General features: G+C 40.3%; 1 protein-coding gene across 1 annotated transcript in view; it reads left to right on the top strand.

Annotated features, from left to right (window-relative positions):
* The first annotated feature begins 3,837 nt into the window (after positions 1-3,837).
* Positions 3,838-19,760, top strand: part of DKK2 (dickkopf WNT signaling pathway inhibitor 2) — a 43,727-nt gene continuing 27,804 nt past the window's right edge. Inside the window, exon 1 of the mRNA XM_051789704.1 lies at positions 3,838-4,594. Within this exon, the coding sequence (XP_051645664.1) occupies positions 4,337-4,594 (258 nt within the window). The 5' untranslated portion in view covers positions 3,838-4,336. The remainder of the gene's footprint in view (positions 4,595-19,760) is intronic.

Raw genomic sequence — 19,760 nt, forward strand, 5'->3', positions numbered from 1 at the left:
TTCCCTGTGTCATGCAGCATTTGCCATTGATTGTGGTTTTTTGGAGTAATGCTGCTTCCATTATTCTTTATGGTTAGCTCCAAAAACTCCTTTTGGGTGCAAAAAATAGTGTGGCTCTGAAAAGTTTGACTAACCACACACAAAGTATGCGGGTCTTAGCTTCTCCAGAACAGGTATCCAAACTTGGTGGAGACTGTCTTCCTGCATGATCTGTAGTGTGACAGATTTTGCTTAGTGCACTCCATGCTCTTGACCACTTCTTTTTGTAGCTGGTTCCTCTGGTAGATCCCCCATAGCACTTAAATGTTTTAGAAGTTCTTGGTGCCTCTCAAAATCTATCTTGTAAAATATATCTTGTATATATTTTATATATATATCTTGTATATATATATATATATATCTTGTAAAATATATCTTGTATAGTCATAAATCTGAAAAGCAGAGATGCTTTTTGGTATTTTTTTCTCCATAATTTCTTATTTGAGTAGATATTGTGAAATAAGTCTGTTTCCTTGAAGGACATCAGAGTTGCAGCAATGAGGAGCATAGGAAATCTATTCCACCTTAGTGTGAAAGTCTGTATTTGACCAGTTTGAAGTAGACACAACATGGGTTGAATGTTAGTTAAAAGTGGGGGAAAAAACCCAAAACAAAATTCCCATCACCAAACTACTAAGTAGCTTGTTTCTCTACAAGTATACTTATGTATCATGATTTTGTTAAGTAGGGCCTGGGGGAGGCAGAGAGGAAGCTCCTCCCCCGTACATATTTAGTGTCCTGCCCATTTACTTCTGATTTTTGTGGTCTTGAGCAGCATGTTGGTCTGGCAGCAACTGCCCTGCAGTGAAGAGGGTTTTTGCTTCCTCTGGAGGGAAATGTCTGTCATGCTAATAAAGAAAAACCTGTTTCCATTTCCTCAGAGATGCTGCAAACTATCTTCCCTTCAGAGCAGTGAGTTACAAGATAGGTCTTGCCCTCTTGGAAAGATACCCATTTTCATTCCCACTAAATTTAAATTAGTGCCTGGTAACTTAGTTGAATGCAACTGACTGATGAACTTCATACTTAGAAGAATCTGGACTGATTGAAAAAATGAGTGTGGGGCACTTGTTCTTAAATATCTGAAAAGCTTTGATCATTCCTCCCAAGTTTTCTTCAACTTTCTAGAACTTATGAATATACAGGGACTTTGTTATTTGCATCTAGGTACTTGTAATGTGGCTTGTATTTTTCATTTATTAATTTAAGTAATAACTTTAATAAGATATTAACAGATATATATTTAATTAATTTAGACAGAATTTACTTACTGTCTGATCCCATAGGTGCTGTGTGCCTCTTTTAATACCACAGATGTCCATTTATTTCAAGAAGAGCTGAATGATATTCGCATGAGGTCATCACATTGCATATTTGTTGTCATGAGTTCTTTGTATGTCTCACTGATTTTTTTGTTCACTTTGTAATCTTCTGTTACTCCAAGAAATTCTGGTGAAGAATACTCCACCACCGACTTAAAAAGTTGTGTTCCTTCCTGGGTAAAAGAAACACGGGTGAGATGATATCAAAAAAATTATAATTTGAGGGAGGTTGCTATTTCTGTCACCAAAGTTAACAAACTTGTCAGTCAATAGACTCAGAGCCCAAGTTAGACATGCTACAAATTCTGAATTTTATAAAGCATATATATGGTGGCATATATAGAGAACACTAGGAAGAGAGATGTGAACTGTACCTTCAGTGATCTCTGCAGTGTATTTATCCCCAGCAAGAAAACAAAATGTGACTAGGGCAGTCCACGGTAACAGAAAGAGGAAATTCAGGATTGACTTGTTGTTAGAAACCAGGGAGTTGTTATTGGTTCGTGTTTCTCCACCTCAGCTTGATCCTACGTGAATGGGTGGGTTCATGTCAGCCCTCCTGGAGGTGCATAATGCTGCCTATGCACGTGTCTATATACACCACGTATGGATGTTTGAGCAGTGTTTCTTTGTGACTGTGATTTAACCAATTTTTTGTGTGAGGGTGGTGTTTATATGGCTCTCTGCCGACTTTCCATGAAATTACCTGTTAGAGCTTTTCCTCATAGCTGTTTGATTTAGGGTTTGGGAGGGCTGAAACACCATGAGGGCTGGGTGTCAAAAGCCAAGTAAAAAAATGATCAAAAAAGACTTGCTTATGTCACTTTTCTGTGAAATTGCAAACTTCTTTCTGATCTTTTAGTAACATTTCCTTACAAATATCTTCAGGAATTATTGAGGGTTAAGTCAGAAAGGTAATTTTAATTTATTTAAGGCTGCACAAAGAAAAAAAAGGAAATGTTGTGAAGAAGGAAAAAACTTACCCAAGGTGGTGTGCTTTCTGAAGCATTCCCTGCAGAGAGCTCCTAAGCCCCCAGAAGGGCTTCTACTCACTGCAAGGGAGCAGCAACACTGGAGGCTGAAACAATGCCCGACTCCTTCCTGGTTTTTCTTGCCTAAGCAACTGCCTTTTGCACAGCAGTTAATAAGGAGTAAATGAAATTTCAGATACACATTTCTTCTTCCATCCCTTCTGCTGTGTGAAACTGCAGAGTAACTGGAAAGGACTGATAGATTAGAGGGGGACCCTTCAGAGGAGGGGAAAAATCTGAAAATTCTCCATGTTGTTCCCAGACAAGGTAATGTTAGTACACGAACATGTAGGATAGCAAGAACGTTGCTTCCCTCACCATTTTTTGTTCTCTCCACACCCCTTTCACATGTCCAGGGGAAAGACGAGGGCTTGTAGCTGCTCCACTGTAGTAACCAAGTGCCTCACGGTGATGTTCTCTGCACTAGATCTTTTGCAGGTAACAGGGAAAAGTTAGGATCTGGGTTTCCCACAGTTCTGCTAATTTTATGCTCTGTGTCGCTGTTTACCTTCCTTTTCTGAAATACACCGTTTTGGTGCTGTAGCAAGGAGATGCCCTGAACCATGTGGGTGTACTTCTTAGCACCTGGGAGTTTTACAGCAATCGGATGTGCGCTCATGCCAAGGAAATGGAGAAGATGAATACAGTGTAAGTGTCTCTGATTGATGGTGGCACTGTGGCACTGGGAAAGGTCAGGTGTGGGAGCAGTGCAGCGCAGCATTCATGGCTGGGCATGCCCTTTACATGGGCAGCAGACTCTGCTGGGTCAGGCACCAGAGTTGGGGGGGATTTGCCTGCCAACCCCATGCCTTCACACCTCTGCGGGAAAAACGGGCTTTGCACTTCCCAGCGTGTCGGGGAGTTGGAGCATCTCGACAAACGTGTCAGTCTGGCAGCCCGACGCCGGGGAGGGAACCCGTGGGGACTGGCACGGCTGGGCTGAGCCCTCGCCCTGGAGCTGGGCACCGCAGCGGAGCGGAGGGAGCTGCGGCCGGGAGAGAGACCTCCGCCTCGGGGGGACCCCACCGGGGAGAGGGGGAGCCTGCCAGGCTGCGGGGAGAAGGGAGCACGGAGGAGACGAAAGTCGCTGTGCGGCGTGACCCTCCTCGGGGCTGGGGAGGGGCACTCGCTGCTGGCGGCTGTAATAATAATAAGGGGACCAAGGAGAGACTGCGGAGACCACCGAGTGCGAGGGGGAGCAGCGCAGGAAGCCCAACGGGGGGTCTGCCTCTAGGACCGGGTCCCGCCGCGAGTGGGGGCCAGTCTCGGGGCTTCCCCACGCCGTCGGATGCTCAGAACCCCTCACGTCGCACCGACAGGGTTGGAGGAGGAGGAGGAGACCGGGTGCTTTCACTCCTGCTGACTGCAGAGGCTGAGGCAAAAGAAAAAGGAGGAGGGGAATAAAAAGTAAAGAGGGGGGAGAGAGTGAAAGAAAACTAAGCCCAGCTTTTGCCGGTGCTGCTTGGATTGGATCTGTTTTGAGTTTCCTCTCTGCTGGCTTGTGCAGCAAGAAAGGAGGAGTGGGGGGAAGTAACTCCTCAGTCTTCCTCTGAAGCTTAAGCAAATGTGCTGCTGCCTGCGCTGGCGGGGAGCTGCCCTGGGTGCAGTTGCCTCGCAGCCTATTGCTCTCAATTACTAAAGAATTGCCTGGACTTCTCGAGGACCTGGAGGAAAAAGACATCACTTCACAGACCTGATAGTTGCTCAGTGCCTGTAGACTTGACACATTTTGTTTTTTTCCTAGGGGATCCTTTTTTAAAATTATTTTTCTCCTCTGTTTTTTAGAACAGCATTTACTTGAGTGTGTGGCATTGAAATCCATTGCTTTGTTAACAACTTTGGGAGATATTTTTAAAAACTTTTTCCCCCCTCTTCTGTTTTCTTTGCAAAAAAAAAAAAAAAAAAGGCAAAAAAAGAAAGGATAATCATTTTGGGGGAGGGGAGATGATCGTGCTGATGTGGAATAAGTGCTCCTGCTGTCTCCTCTTACTAGCCGCGGTCCTGATCGTGGAGAGCTCCCAGCTAGACAGCTCCAGCTCCAAGGTGAACTCCATCAAGTCCACCCTGATGGGGGAGGCTCCAACTCAGGCAACCAACAGATCTGCAGGCATCCACCAGGGACTGATGCTTGCTAGCAGTAAGAAGGGCAAAATGCTAGAACAGATGGGAAAACCTCCCAAGCACTATCACCGGCAAGGAGAGGTAGGACATCGCTTCATTGCTCAAGTGTCTGTCCATCTGTGTGCTATATGCGAATAATTGCTGGTCTTCCCCTCACATTTTTTTCAGAGCTTTAAAGTGTTAAATCAATTAATTTACTTCATCAGGGTTGTCTGGGACGATATCATCTCATAATTGGTGTTAAGAACTGTGGGACCATATCATCTCATAGTTGGCGTTAGGAACTCTGCAAGTGGGAGGTGGGAGGTTTTAAACCATTCGTCTTTCTCTGCAGGGTTAATAACTGATGGAAGAAAGAGCAATCTAAAAAATTATTATCTTCAGCATTTCTTTGTTTGACTCCTTCAAAGGGCTGCTAGAAGTAAAAAAAGAAATTTCTTGTTAACTCTCAGACAGTTAAATGAGTTGAATTTGAATAGGTGAGGAAAATTTGAGCATGAAGTAAAAAACTGTTCACAGCAGCGAAACAAACTTGGTTTTAAAAATCACACCCAGCAAATTGATCTGGTAAAAAAAGCATGATGCGCCAGTGGTATAGTTTAAGGTACAGTTATTTGCTTAATATGACGGGAAACAAATTCTAGGTTTTTTTCCAGAATATTCTCTATTGTTTGCGGGAATTTTCTTTTGTTATGAGAGTTTGAATGTAAAGAAGAGAGAAAAGATTAGAGAAACTTTATGGAAAAAAAAAAAGACCCTGACTTGCTTGTGCAGTCTTCTTTTGTCTCTACCCTGCCTGCAAACTTGGAAGTCTGATAAAAAATAGTCTTCATTCAGCTATCTTTGTGGTAAACTATAAGGCAGCATTTTAAGCTATCAGTCCTCTTCTTTCCTCTCAAATCTTGACTTGGATGATATGCATGCTGTACATTGTGATGGTTGAAGGAGGTAGACTTCTTCAGAAAATACAGATTTTATACTATTGGGTATTATTAGGATCTCTAAATACAGCTGCTTTTCATAAGCAACAGTGTAGCAGCAAGGGAGCTGCCAACATTCAGCATTAAAAAGGCAAAATACTCAATGCCTGAAGGGTCTGTATCTTGCTTACATTTTCCTTAAAGCAGAAGAGAAACTGAAAATTCAAGTAATTCACTGAATTTGCTGAAGTGTTTCACATCAGTTTCCTGATAATTGAATGTTATCATTTGGTTTTATGTGCAGGCATAATAACAGTAGTGATAGTTTTGGTTTTTGTGTGTGAGAAATTTGCTTTTAAAATCCTCCAAGCTTTCTTTCCCTAGCCACTCAATTGTTTTATAATTTACCCAGAATTTGGTTGCCTCTCCTTACCTCTCAGCAAAGTTTAGTAACAGATGCTGTAATGAAGTTTCATATTACTAAAGAACTGTGCTCTTTTCTACTTCGCATTGTAACAATTGCTATGTTGAATCACCTTCAGGAAATAGAGGAGCCCAATACACCTTCTTGTATGTTCTCCTTGGATTTTCTTTCGTTTTCTATGTATTCACAAAACGTCAATGTACAAGTCCTAGTTTTCCACTGAGTGCTATCAGTCTCATGAGTTTTGTGAGGCTGTGCTGTACAGCCTTTTGCCTTTTCGGGAGGTCTTGCCACCCTCCCCTATGTACATCATCCTCAGCACTTCAAGGTGTATTCAGTGCAATGTAATCAGTAATCGATTATAATTCACCCAGTTCCTGAAAAACAAGTTGTACTGCCCACCAGTGGCATTTGCAAGATTTGCCCCTAACTGGCCAGCCTGGACTGGGATTTGCTGGGGACTTCTGGTTACTGGCTAGAACTCACAAGGCACACTTCAAGTGAGAGACAGCACTGTAAGTATCTGTAGCGGTAGAAGAGATGTCATGCATGTTAACATGTCGTGTTTGTAGCACAACCAAAGACCCCCAGAGAACTGGTGGCTTTGACTCCCAGGGAGTGAGAACTGACCTCCCATCAAGGGCTGTCAGCACTCATTTCACCCTCTCTCTCTGAGACTCCATGCCCGGATCCTGCATGGCCTCACACAGATGTATGTGAAAATGACACAGATTTGATCCCAATAATTGTAGATGCTACTTTCGGCCGTCCATCTGAAGCAGTTAAAACAGAATTGCAGTAAAAAGAAGAAAAGACAAGTAAAGACAAGAAAACAAAGAGAAAGAGAAAAGAAGAGAAAAGGAAAAAAAGAAAAGAAAAAAGAAAAGCAAAAAGAAAAGAAAAGAAAAAAAGAAAAAAGGAAAAGAGAAGAAAAGAGAAGAGAAGAGAAAAGAAAAGAGAAAATATTATCTTTTGTGATAATGTTTTCTCTTTGGTGATACTTCCAGTTGCAGGGTTGGTAAGCCCCTGCATTTTTTAACAGCGGTGTCATGTATATCAACCAATTGAGACATGACATTTTCATAATCTTTTTTAAAGTACTCTCTTATTAAGTTAGTGCTTGATTTGTTTAGATTATGGGACTTTGCACTGAAGTTTACTATGCCACTTGCAAAAGAACAGGCATATGCTTTTCTTTCTAAAATGATCTGTTGAATTAGTGAAATTTATAATTTCTCAAAAGTAAGAGTATCCTTTATAACTTGGCAACACTAAGTGGTGAGTTGAGTGTCTTGCTTACAAACTAGGAAATAGTTTTAGTAAGGACCAAGGATATACAAGTTAAAGGAAAATTAATAAAATTTTGCTGTTTTGACAGCTCCGATCTGTGCTTTCAAATCTGCACATACATGTACTGAAAATCAGAGTGCTCTCACCAAAACTGATAAAAGGACCATCAGCCCGTAACCTATTTGCTTTTCAGTTATGTTAATTCTCAGGACTGGGACTAAGTTGGGAGTTTTAATCAGCAATAAATCAACGGATACAATAGTTGATGGCTTATCTACAGTGCTGATGTATTTCAGCTGGTAGTTACAGTGCTTCTGCCCAGAAAGGGAAGATCCAGCACTCCTTTGTCGGGCAAAGCTCCAGTTCAAATTCATGAAAATACATGAGCAAAGCAAGCTGATCCGGCTTGCAGAGAGACTAGCAGGGCAAATGTGGATTTTAGTAAGACACTTTTATGTCTTTCTAAGGAATATTATTTATTTTCTATTCTTATTCCCTTTACTGCCTTGGATCAGCAGTGAATGAGAAGCACTGATGTGCTAAATCGGTGAGATTTCGCTCTCTTCACTGTTCTTCACTGTCTCTCCTGTTTTCCCCTTTCTGCAAACTGTTAATGTTTTCCCATTTCACAGAGAATCAGAAAGTATCTACAGCATTTGCACAAGGGAAAAATATGCTCAGAAATAGACTAACAGTGCATGTTAGTCTAGGTTACTTTGGGGGGGGTCAGTATTTTATACTGTCTGCCATGAATTTCCTTTCAAAACTTGATTTAGAGAAATGGCTTCTAGGGACATCTAACACAGTAGTGTAGCCTCTCTGGGAAATTGTTCTGGATATATCATCTCTCTAGATAATTATGATACAGTGAATAGGTTCATAATTGGCAATGAAGTTGAATTAATTTTTCTGCGTGTTAGCTGTAGCTTCCACTGTGTTTGGGTAACCTCTCCCATGTGAGTGCTCTAGCTCAACAACAGAGATGTAACTTGAAAGGAAAAATCCCACATATTGTAGCTGTGACTGAAAAGAATAGCCATTCCATAGATTCCTAGTTAATGGCTCTGTAGCCTCTTTAACTCACTTCACCATCTTTTTGACTTCTTGCCTCTGGATTATAGTCCCCTCTCTCCTCTGAGGCTTGTTCCCTCTGTCAGTGCTGGGGTTTGGACTCCTTCACACTCACCTGCCTTTAATGATCTAGTAGGCTGTGACCTACCAAACTTTATTTTTAACTGATCTCCTTCTTCAATCCATGGGTGCTATTATCTTTTGCCCTTTCCATGTCCTGGCCACAAACCATTGCTTCAGCTCTTTCCTCAGCAAGATGTGTCTCTTATTCCCTTTGCTGCTGCATAGCTGTTTGGGTTTGTGCTTTTCATTGGAACTGTCCCTCCCCCTGTGCACATGATGGGAGCAGCAGCAATAAAGGGAAGAACTGGGACAGCCAGGAGAGGGGACCCGCACAACTGTGGGGCTGACTAAGAGATAATGTGGTCTGGAAAGGGGAGAGAGGAGTGAAAAGCTGGGTCAAGTTTTAACATGGTAGAGGTGCAATAGATGGCTATCAGATAAGCCTTAGTATTCCAAATACACTTGGTTTAATGTTAAAAATGTGTTTATTCTTTTTAAACTCCACTGCAGCTTGAGCTAAGAGGTTTGAGACCAGAGAAGCCAAACCAAAGAAGCATTAATTCAAATCACTAATTTGATACTGATCTCATACCTATTAACGCATGGACATACGTGTGTTTCTTGGACAGGATGTAGTTACCCACAAAAACTTGCTAGAAAATGTTTGGATGATGCTTTTAGCAAGTAAAACAGCATGAGATGTAGTAATTGAATGCAGTACCCTGACAATGTTACAATAAAATGTACCAAAGACACAAAAAATGTAACCACAATATCTTAAATAACTAGTAACCAAGACAGTATAAATTATTTCTCCATGGCATTAAAAATAAATTAGTTGCAATACCTAGAAATTACATCCAGCAATAGCTGCCTTTTTTTTTTTTTTAATTAAAAAAATAAATACAGAATTGCTAAATCTGCAGAGGTCATCAGAGAATCTATTCTTTGCTCTTGCTGTTTATTGTTAGGAATCTGGGAGACATACTAGTTTAGTGGCAACAGTCTTGCTAAATAACCGAGTGACTGGTCTCTTAATTGCAAAAATGAAATGCAGAGTATTATTTCCTTCCTGGGTCATGCTTGGTGTTCTCTTCAAAGTGTTATTATTAATTGACTTAATATAGAGCAAAGGCTCCCTTTAAAGTATCTTTACTACAACTATTTCCTATTAACTTTGCAACAATGTTTAGAAGTTTTCTACAACTCTCTTGTGCTGCTGGGTGTGCAAGTACTTAGGAAGAGTTAGTTTCTGTCTGGACAGAGTTTAAGAGTGACACAAAAAATGATGAAGCATGATTACATTTTGCCCTCAGAAAAGTGAGTCTGATTAACTCATTATGTTTGATTAACTGATGCTTTGCAGATGCAAATATAGCACAAGTTTAATTTTGATTTTAATTATCTCAACACCGGATGCATCTTGCAAGCACTTCATATCTCACGGTTTGTCAGCTGAGCCTTTGGTCCTTTTACAGTTGTACTTACAAATGCATCATCCTGGAAATGTCATTTAGGAGGAATTTAACTTTGCAAAGGAGGAGTCCCATGAAGCTTCTGCTTCTGTTTGCTTTTTGAGTACTGCTTTCCTCTCCAGGTTTTGTATATCTGTTAATTTTTTTGATTATATCCAAATATGTCTTATATAGATGTAAAAATGATAATTTGGAGAACACCTTCAAAGCAGAGAGCTCCCTTTCCACAGTCCCTACCAAGATCTGCTACCCCCCAAATGCACACACTGGTCATGGCTGGCAAGAGTCAGGGGGTGGTACACTAGACTTGGATCCAGCAGCTCCTGCGTGGCCCACTATTGCCACCTGGCTTGTCACCATGTCCTGATGCTGTGGAGCTTCATGTCGATTTTAGCACTCCAGTCATGAAACTTTTATTATAGATTTGAAGATATTAATTTTATATGACACTACAGAAATGGTGAAGAAAGCTAGAAGCCACCATTCTGCTATTCCTGCATTTGTAAAACTCCAGGTGTATTAAGAATTTTAGGTTTTGGGTTTTATTTTAGTGACTGAGGATAATTCTTTTAAAATCTTCATCTTTCATTACTATGTTCTAGGCTGTGTTTCTAGTACCTTTAGGTTGAAACCAGCTTTTATGAGCTCTATATCCATGGGTATGAGAGATCAACACAAAAGCCAAAAGATCAGAAGGTTTGTTTCTTTTTCTTTTAAAATTAATTTTGTCTTCAAAAGACTTAATTTTCATTCAAGAACATCAACCTTCCTCTCTTCTTTTTTTCATCAAGTATAGGATATGTAATGACAGTGTGTGCCCCAAACCATCACTTTTCTTCAGTGAAATTTTTCCCTTTTGGATTGAAGGGCAGATTTATTTTAATAGAAAATTTCATGAACACTAGCAATTTTCAAATTGCAATGAAATGTGAAAATAGGTGAATTTATTATACTTCCAAGCTAATTGCAGAATCCTTTGCTCCGGAACGAGCTCCATAAAGTAGTGTCGGGGGAGAGTGAGATGGCTTAAAAGTATACACATGTTCATACTAAATGACTAAAGCACAGCAATCTTCATAAAATAGTGAGTTTTGCTCATCTTAGTTACAGTTTTCTTGGGATCGGCCTTGAATCCATCTATGATTTATACACTTGTGTTCACAGAAACAAAACTTGAATTATGAAAATAAATGGGTATAAACAGACAGTGGGAACATGGAGTCCACTCATTCAGCAGCTATTTTGTTCTTACTAACGGAAAGAGCAGGGCAGTGCTACAAAAAGAAAAAAAAAGCTTACAAGTTGTTGGGTTTTCCCCCTCAAAGCACATAAGCACACAGTTCAGCCCCTTGGGACTTTCTCAAAGTTTAGCTTTGATATGATTGAATTTTCATATGCATGGTAATGAATCTTTGAGACATGCATGTTGCACATGTGTAGTGCAAATGGCACCGGTTTACCATTTTTAGCAGTAAGCAAAGACAGACTGTTCTGCACATGCTCGGGAATGAGGTGTTGCTTCACTCTGCAAGCCCTCTGCCTCATTCTCTGTGCATCATGTAAGTGTGAACCAGGCTGTGCATGCTTTTAAAAGCATATTTATCGGTCCACTGAATGAGAGGACAGGGTTCAGTTCTACGTGTTTTGGCAGCTTGCCTTGAGTAAAGCAGTGACTTGCTGTCAGCATGATTTCTTCTCTGCAAGTCTGAAGTGCCTATAGTGGAGATCTCCTAAAGAAATTGGGAAGAAAATACATTTATGTTGCAGCAGGAAACTTTTATTCTTGGAATCTCATTCTTAACTAGAACAGCATCAGAGGAAGTAATGAATCTGATGGGGAAAGAACTCCTTTACTTTTCCTTTTGGACAAAGCAAGGCAGCTTCCAGAATTGGGTTGTGGGGGGCTTTTTTGGTGTGTTTTTTTTTTTTTTTCTGTATATTCCTACAGAAAATGGTGCATCTCTTCTTGACAGTCTGGAAAGATACTAAACTGGACATTTTGCTGTAAAACAAGGTCTATGGAAGGAGGGGAGAGAACTGTATGTAAAGCACTAGCAGAAATGCAAAATGCTAAGCCTAAATAATGTAGTTGGCATTAACTTAGTTCAATTCATTTTCAGAAGTATCAGAAAGATTTAGTCTGTGTCAAAAATTTAAAAAAAAAAAGGGCATTGAGATGTGTTACCATCTTGTATTTGACCCTTTTGCTTTCATTTGACTTGATTTTGTTTTGGTTGTTGCTTTTGGTTTGTTGTTGGTTGTTATTTGTTTGTTTGTTTGTTTGTGTTTGTTTTTGTTTTTTTTTTTTACTGCAAAACTCTAGTGTTTCATGAAGTACAGCCACAGTACTCTGGATGGTCAGCATCAAGAGCCATGGGCTGGCATACCATTTGTCTTTGCAGAGTGTCTCTTCAGTAACAGCTGAGTGAAAAATGGCCAAATGAAGCTTCTGCTGGCCTGTCCTGTCCTCTCAGGGCTGGTATATACTGCAGAGCTTGCCATATTGCTTTGATTCTTTTCTTTCGCCTTGAAAATGAAAAAGCAGAGCCTGCCTCCTATCCAGTTCATTGTGAATTTCCTGGGAGACTCAGGATGCTGTTTTCTATCCTAAAAAACAAAAGTTTGTGTTTCTCTCTATCCTTTGAGGCTCTAGGTTGCCCAGAACACAGAGACTGAGCTGTGTCTTTTCCTGTGTGTACTAGCTGCTGGATACTTTCTTTTCAAACATCATCTCCCCTGTCATTCTTCAGGAAGGAGGGAAGGAGAGAGGAGATGCCAAATGGTCATGTTTTACCAGACCTATTATTCTTAAATTTCAGTTTCTCATCCACTCAGGTAGCAATAATGATACCATCTGAGTCACATAACCAATCATTACGTGTGAGCTGAACACTATGGGGTTGCCCAGCGAGACTGAATGTTGTGCTTCCAGACCCTTTCAGTTCCCATTACTCCCCAAAGACTAAATTTACAATGTATATTATTCATAACCAAATCCTGTAGTGGGGAGAGAGAGTGAGTGTAGATCAGAACTGAAAAATGGAAATTTTGGGAACCAAGGAAGGACTGAGAAACCAGGAGGTTAGCATCCTCTCTCCACACTTTATCCAGGATGGAGCTAAATGTTGTTGCCTCATGTGTCATCTTACAGGTAAAGGGGAAAACTGCCTAGGCTTAAAAGTCTATTTTATGTTTTGGTGGTAGTACTAAACTACTTAGCTGCATAAAATGTTTTCATAATTGTTTAAATAAATACAGAGTTTTAAAAATGCTCTTTAGGAATGCTTGTAAACGCCTGTGCTTGGTTTTGTCCCCATTGTTATCTTCCAGACATCCCACCCCTCGCCAAGAAAATAGTTTTTTAACAAGAAGAATCCTCTGGAAATTACTTTCTGAGGGGGTCCTGGCCACAGCAGCTGCAACAAATTGCAACTGAATTTCAGTCCCAATTGTTTTTTATTGCTAAAAGGATAAGTGACCAAGTGAATACTTGTGTTATAGCTTCATGACAATTTATTAAGTATCAAATTGTAGTGTGTGATGTTGTCTAACCAGAAGATTAAGGTTTTCTCTGTGGAGGGAAATTTCTCTCAGACTTTGTACCACTGCTTAAACTGAAAGAGGCTGGGAAATTTTTGCCAATCCCAAACTGTTCTGTGGTTAGGCTGACTTAGGGTTTTCCTTCTGCTGAGGCCTTCGTGCTGGGGCCTGGTCAGTGATGCCAGCGCAAGCAGAGTTATAACCAGCACGAGGCAGACGAGAAGAGAAGTCACGGCACTGCAATCTAATGCATGCTGATCCACTCCCCCGCTGTGTAAACAAGACTACAGGGGGCATTTTCTGAGCAAGATGTTTTTGAGTAGCAGCATAGCTTCAGCATAGCTCAGATTATGCTAATTGGGAAGCATTTTGGGGATGATTTTCCAAAAAAAGCAACACAGAGTCCAGGAGGGACAATAAAAGATGCAGCAAAATCTTGGGATGGTACAGGCTGCTTCCTTGTGCCTTTCAGCAGGATATGCCAGCTGGAAAGGGGTTGCAGGTCTGCTTGCCTTCCCCTCAACCTCTCTGCTCTAACTCTGAGGCCATTAGGGAGGTTGCCTCGTTCTCCAGGCATGCTGGCCTCACTGTCACTGCTGTATGTTTGGGATTTGGGTTTGGTTTTGTCCATTACAGTTGCAAGGATGATGCCTTCTCTTAAACACTGTCCTCTTAAGTTATCAGTGAAGGATAGATATGAGAATATTTATTACAGGAACACATGTGCAGTGCAGGTGTGAAGGGAACTCTTAAACTGTTTATGAGTGCACAAAGCCCCACAAACAAAGAAGGCAGAAAAAAATGTTGTCATTTTAAGGAAAAATATGTTTTAAGGCCCTGTTAAAAAATAAAACCAAAAAGCACTAATAGCAAATGGACTACAGATTGTCTGTGTAACAGGGATTAACACTCTGAAAATCTTCCGTTTTTCTGAACAGACATGTACCACAGACAGTCCCAGTTAGCCGAGATACCACTCAACAACAGAGAGGGTATCTGCTCTCAGGCTCTTGTCGCAGAGAGTTACCCACAACATCCTCCTCCAATACGAACAAACAGATGAGTAGGATAGCACTGTCTTAACTCTGTTTTAAAGGTTTGAGATGACTAGAAGTCAGGGCATCTATTGTATGAATAGGTATGATAGTGGGGTGTGAGTCCTAGGTCTGGAGTGCAGCTGTCACTCTTGAGTTTGGTGAGACTGAGGTCTATTTTAGAGCTAAAAGATCGGAACAGAAGGATCAAGGATGGCTAAAATGAGAGAAAACATATTATCTTCTGTAACAGCCATGTAACGATGTCTTATTTGGAACAGCTTTCAAGTACATCGAGGGTAACATCCTTAATGGTCATGACAATTCAGTACCCCCCAAAAAGTGATGTAAATCACTCCCCTCCAGCACTGTTTTCCAGCAGATGTACCAAAAGAATTTGGCCACAGACACAAGTTCAAGCTGTGAAATTCTACACTTCAGCTCCTTACTTTGTAAAATGTGCTGTTTCATGGCCCTTCTTATCCAAGAAGTACCACACACTTCTGCACAGAAAGGTTTGACCCTGTTTATAGATAGGATGAATTTGAGGTGTATTTATGTACCTAAGTCCTTGAATGTTTTCAGTGGGAATTAGGTTCTGCATGCATTTAGGGAGTGGGATCATGGCCTTTTCCACACAGGAGAGAAATTCATCTCAGAGGAAATTGTCTGTCTGAGACTCCTGCAGTGCGATGCATGCTCAGGGACAAGGACTTCTTTTTCAACACCTATATGAGATAGTCTGAGTTTGGTTGTCTGAATAATTTGTTATAATTATTGTTACAGAAAACTTAAATCAGAAGAATTTATACTGTTCCATCAACGATGAAATAATTATATGAAAGGTCAGGGATGCATCTGTATCTAATGTACCAAACACAGTTACTCTGGCCTTTCTGTACGGGTTTCAATCTTCATGAAGAGTAACCCTTTTCTTAAACCAGCATCTTTTTTTTTTTTTTTTGGTGTAAAACTGGACAAGGATGCAGAGATGTTGCAAGCAGAGCTGTAGTGCTTGTCTTTAATGAGCCTCTTCCTGACCCACCCTATGTAAAGCAGTTGACACATCATGTGGTGTGCAGCTGGGACAGCTACTCTGGCACATGTATCTGATATATGAACATTTTGACTTTGGCCTTTTGGAAGCACCGGTCCCATGCTGTTCTCTGGAGCTGTGTTTAAGTAATTTCCCAGATACTGTGGATATAGTGGCGGTAGGAGCAAAAGCTGAAGTGGAATTCACCAGTTCAGATTTAGCTGATTCTGTGAAAACAGATTGCACAACAGAGACTGACACTCAGTTTCTGGATTTGATTCTTTCTTTCCTTGGTTTGACCTCCAAGTGCTCCTTCTGTGCTCGATGTGCTCCTTAACGATCTAGCCCTTTAAATTCCAATTTTACCCCTTGGCTGAAGGGCAAACCAGTTTCTGTGAGATAGCATCTGTAGAGCTTGAAGGGCTGCTTGGGTGGCACAGGCTGAAATTCAGCCAGGGTGACCCACACTGCTGAAACAGTAGGAGCAGACAAGGCCAGCCATGAACACAGTTCATGTGCTGTCAGTGGTACAACGCCTGTGTGTGTTACTGCGGTACCAGGAGCTTGACTGCTCCTGATACTGTTGACTTAACTTTGTACTTGTATACTTTAACCATTTGTCAGTAAAATATCACACTGCTTTTACTTTTGATCCCCTTCTGTCCTAAATGCCCCTAATGACAGACAATTAGTTGAAAAATCAGCTACTAGAAGACATTTTGTGAATATTTGCTTCTTCTGAAGTTCATTTTAAGAGTATCTTTCACCTGAGTATTTTTCAGAACAAAAAAAATCTCTAACACTTTTCTGTCCCGATAAAACGTGTGAGGCTGAGGCTTCCCTCTTCCTCCCAGCCTACCTCAAAAAATACCCTCTCAATACTCAACCTTAATCATATATGGAAGTACAATATTAAAGTTAAGGTTTCAAAACAACACACTCCTACCATGCTAATCACGAATCAAAATCAAATTACACTATTTCTGCTCTTCAAATACTTGTTCCAGTGGAGCTGCAGCTCAAATACAAAAACTTTAGGGAAACTGAATTGCCAAGAGATAACCCATTTCATAACTGATTAGAATAACTAGTAACTGATCAAAAATACTGCCAGGTTTCACAGTGCAGGGAGGCTGTCAGCAAAGTTTCACATAAATCTTTCAGGACTAATGCTGTTCAATTTATTCTCAAATGTTCTGGAAAATGGGGGACTAGTGAGCCACTGAAGTTTCTACCAAAATGTATTCAGAACTTAAGTAAGAACTGAAATGGTCCATAAAGAGGTGCAGTAAATGCCAGGATACTGAGCATCTGAGAAATAAACCCCATGGGTAAAATTCCATTTCTAGAAGTATAAAGCAATGCACCCAGCATAATGTGATGGCAGTTAAGCACATACAGCGATAACTTGTAAATTAGAGTCAATTTAGCCATCTTTAATGGTGAAGCGGCAACAGGGAGACAAAAATTAAAATTATATTAAGAAAATAAAATTCAAGTGGAATATCAGGAACTGAAAACAAAACAGAGGGCATTTTTAAACTGGTTCTAATTTCATGGTGCTGAATAACTATCAAAAGATACAAAGGCAGTCAGGATTAAATGGAGAAGGACAGCATGGATGATCAGAATAGCAGAACTACTTTAACACAGGAGAAACTAAATAAGGTGCAAAGACTCATCTTGGAAAAGGGATGCCCAGTGGGAGAACAGGACAGAGAGATATAAAGTAACTAAGAGTCAGGAAAAGGTGAATGGGGAGCAATCACTCAGTATTTGCTGTAGAAGAAGAGCCAAGAGCAGACGGTGTGAAATTATCAGCCAGCCAGGAACTACTTTTTCATGTTGTATAGCTCATTGCCACATGATGCTGTGGAAGCCATATGGAACTCCTCAAACAGAGATGAGACAGACGCAGAGATGAGAGATTGCACTGGTAGGTACTAAACTTCCAGCTTCAGATGCATCTAAACTAAACACAGTGGTAAACCAGCCAGCTTCAGATGTGTCTGAACTGCTGTTGACTGAAGCTGGGAGAATGCATCTGGGAGAAATCCTTCTGTATTGCTTATGATCTTACTCCTTTGAGTATTTGCAACTAACAGGATGCTGTCATATTCACTTTGCTCTCATACATTATAGTGACTTTTATGTACTTATTTAGTTTATCATTTTTATCAACATAGAAATCATTAACAATTTATATTTTATCAGTATCATAAATAGCCCAGCTTGTTAACTCAGCTGATCAGGAAACTTAAGCATATCTGGTTCAATGTAAGCATTTGTGTTGTCTTGTTTACCTCAGTTATGATGTGCATATACAAATATTAGTCAGGCAAAAATTTAACTACTTAACTGAACTCAACCCTTGGGTTGAGCACTGATTTTTGTATTCTCTCCAATGCCCATGGACATCAACGTTAATATCCCATGAACTCCAGTGAGGCTTTGTTATCCAGCAAGACTTTTAGTCAAAATGTTAAATAGTCCAAAGAGATTGCTACAGCAAATGGAAAACGTGACTATATTGAAAAGGAAATGGAAAAATGAAGATATAGACAAAGAGGCTTAGAATAGATTACAAAGTATGTAGGATGCACAAGTCAGGGAGACTTTTCAAAGATTTTTACTACCATTTAGTCAGTTACAGAAGTAAATACCTTAAATTTTCAAAAAAGGGTCAGATTTTCAAGTCATTTATCATTCAGAATGAAGGTTTTGGGTTTTGGGAGGTCGTTTTGCTTTCCTTTGTTATTTCCCCGAGTGTTTTCTTTGCTCATGAGTAAATTCTTCCCTCACAAATTATCATTACACACAAGGCTGAGTATCTTTAAATGTTTGAAAATTCCAGTGTTTCCAAAGTTGTTACGATTTTGATGGAAAGTACTCTCACGTCAGGGAAGTATAGGGTCGGTGGGCTCTTTCTACAAATTGATACAGAAAGCTGAGGACAAAGAGCAACTCAGGATTACAGTCAAACAACCCAAGAATCTCTGATTTTGTCTTTCAAGTCTATTTGTCCAAAGATTTTAGAAGTCTTAAAGACTTAAATAAAAGTCACAATGTTATAAGTGTTGGCATGTGCGTGTGTGTGTGTTGTCTTTTTCTATGTGTGTGTGTGTGCGTGTATGTCTTTCCCTGCTTTCGCCAGATTCTCCTCTGCATCAGGCAAAAGTGGGAGTTTGCTGAGTGTAAAAAATATTGTGTTTCCTCCACTGCTTTCCCCTAGCAGCAGTCTCTGGTTACCATCTCTCACTGAATGAATATCGATAGTATTAAAAAAAAACACGTTTAAACCTCTCCTTTGATCTCCTCTTCCACCTGCAAACTCCAAACCAGTTAAAAGCCATGGTTAACACACATGTTTAAAATACCTTGGCATTCAGATCTGGATTCCAACCACCCAGGTTCAGTAAAAAACTTGGCAGAGCCACTGCCTCTCCACTGTGCTTGAGAGCAAGATGTGATGTCTTGTTACTTGAGTCACAAGTGAAGAGACTAGTCACATTTATCACTAATGCAGTACAAGATTTTTGGCAGATGTGACCAAGTCCAGTCTGCTCCTTCCTTTAAAGAAGATGTAGAAAGGAACTTGCTATCCTAAACTTGTCTGCTTGTTGAAATTTCTGATTTTGGCACCATTTTTGCTAGGAAAAAAACCAACCCAACCCAACCAGTGATGTGTATTTTTTCATTCTGCTGTTTTTGTGCACACAGCATATCGGCTCTCAGAGCACACTGCTTTTAATGGCAGGGGATACAGTATTTACAAGGGTGACAAATGCATTGTTGGTTGGTTGGTGGTTTTTGTTTGGGTTTTTTCAGGCTAATGTGAGGTTGTCAGGTCCCTTTCACAGTTTTAGGTACATAGTCTGATATTTTTAAACTGAGCTTCCAGCAATACTTATAGTTTGTAGCTGGAAGGCACTGGGTGCTTAGTCACTTTTGAAAGTCAAACCACTCCTCTAGATGTCTAGAGAAAGCCTGGGCCATAGCTCCACTCCATTGTCTGTGTCAGTTCTCATTTCAGCGTTTTCACAAATTAATCAAAAACTTCCAATAAAAAAAATAATGTATCCCTTCTATACTGATGAGGTCATGAATGGAGACATTCCTAAGGCTTTTTCAGCCTGTGCACTGTCAGCTGCCCAAGCCAATTCTGTTCTGCATTACCTGGCAATAAAAACATTGTTTTGCAACTTTCATCTTGATACCACAGCATTGCTGTTGCTGTTAAAAATGCACTGGTGAGACCAACATGGATTTGGGTTGTGAAGGTTGGTTTTGATTTTGCAATGCTATTTCTCTTGATAAAAAAAAAGATCATTTAGAAAATGTTTCCGTGAGACCTAATTAGAAATAAGAAGTAGACACTAAAATTTGCTTGATTT

Source organism: Manacus candei, unplaced genomic scaffold (assembly GCF_025592945.1).
Source record: "Manacus candei isolate 608988 ecotype Guabito, Panama unplaced genomic scaffold, ASM2559294v1 h1tg000028l, whole genome shotgun sequence".
In the NCBI taxonomy this organism is placed as follows: Eukaryota; Metazoa; Chordata; class Aves; order Passeriformes; family Pipridae; genus Manacus; species Manacus candei.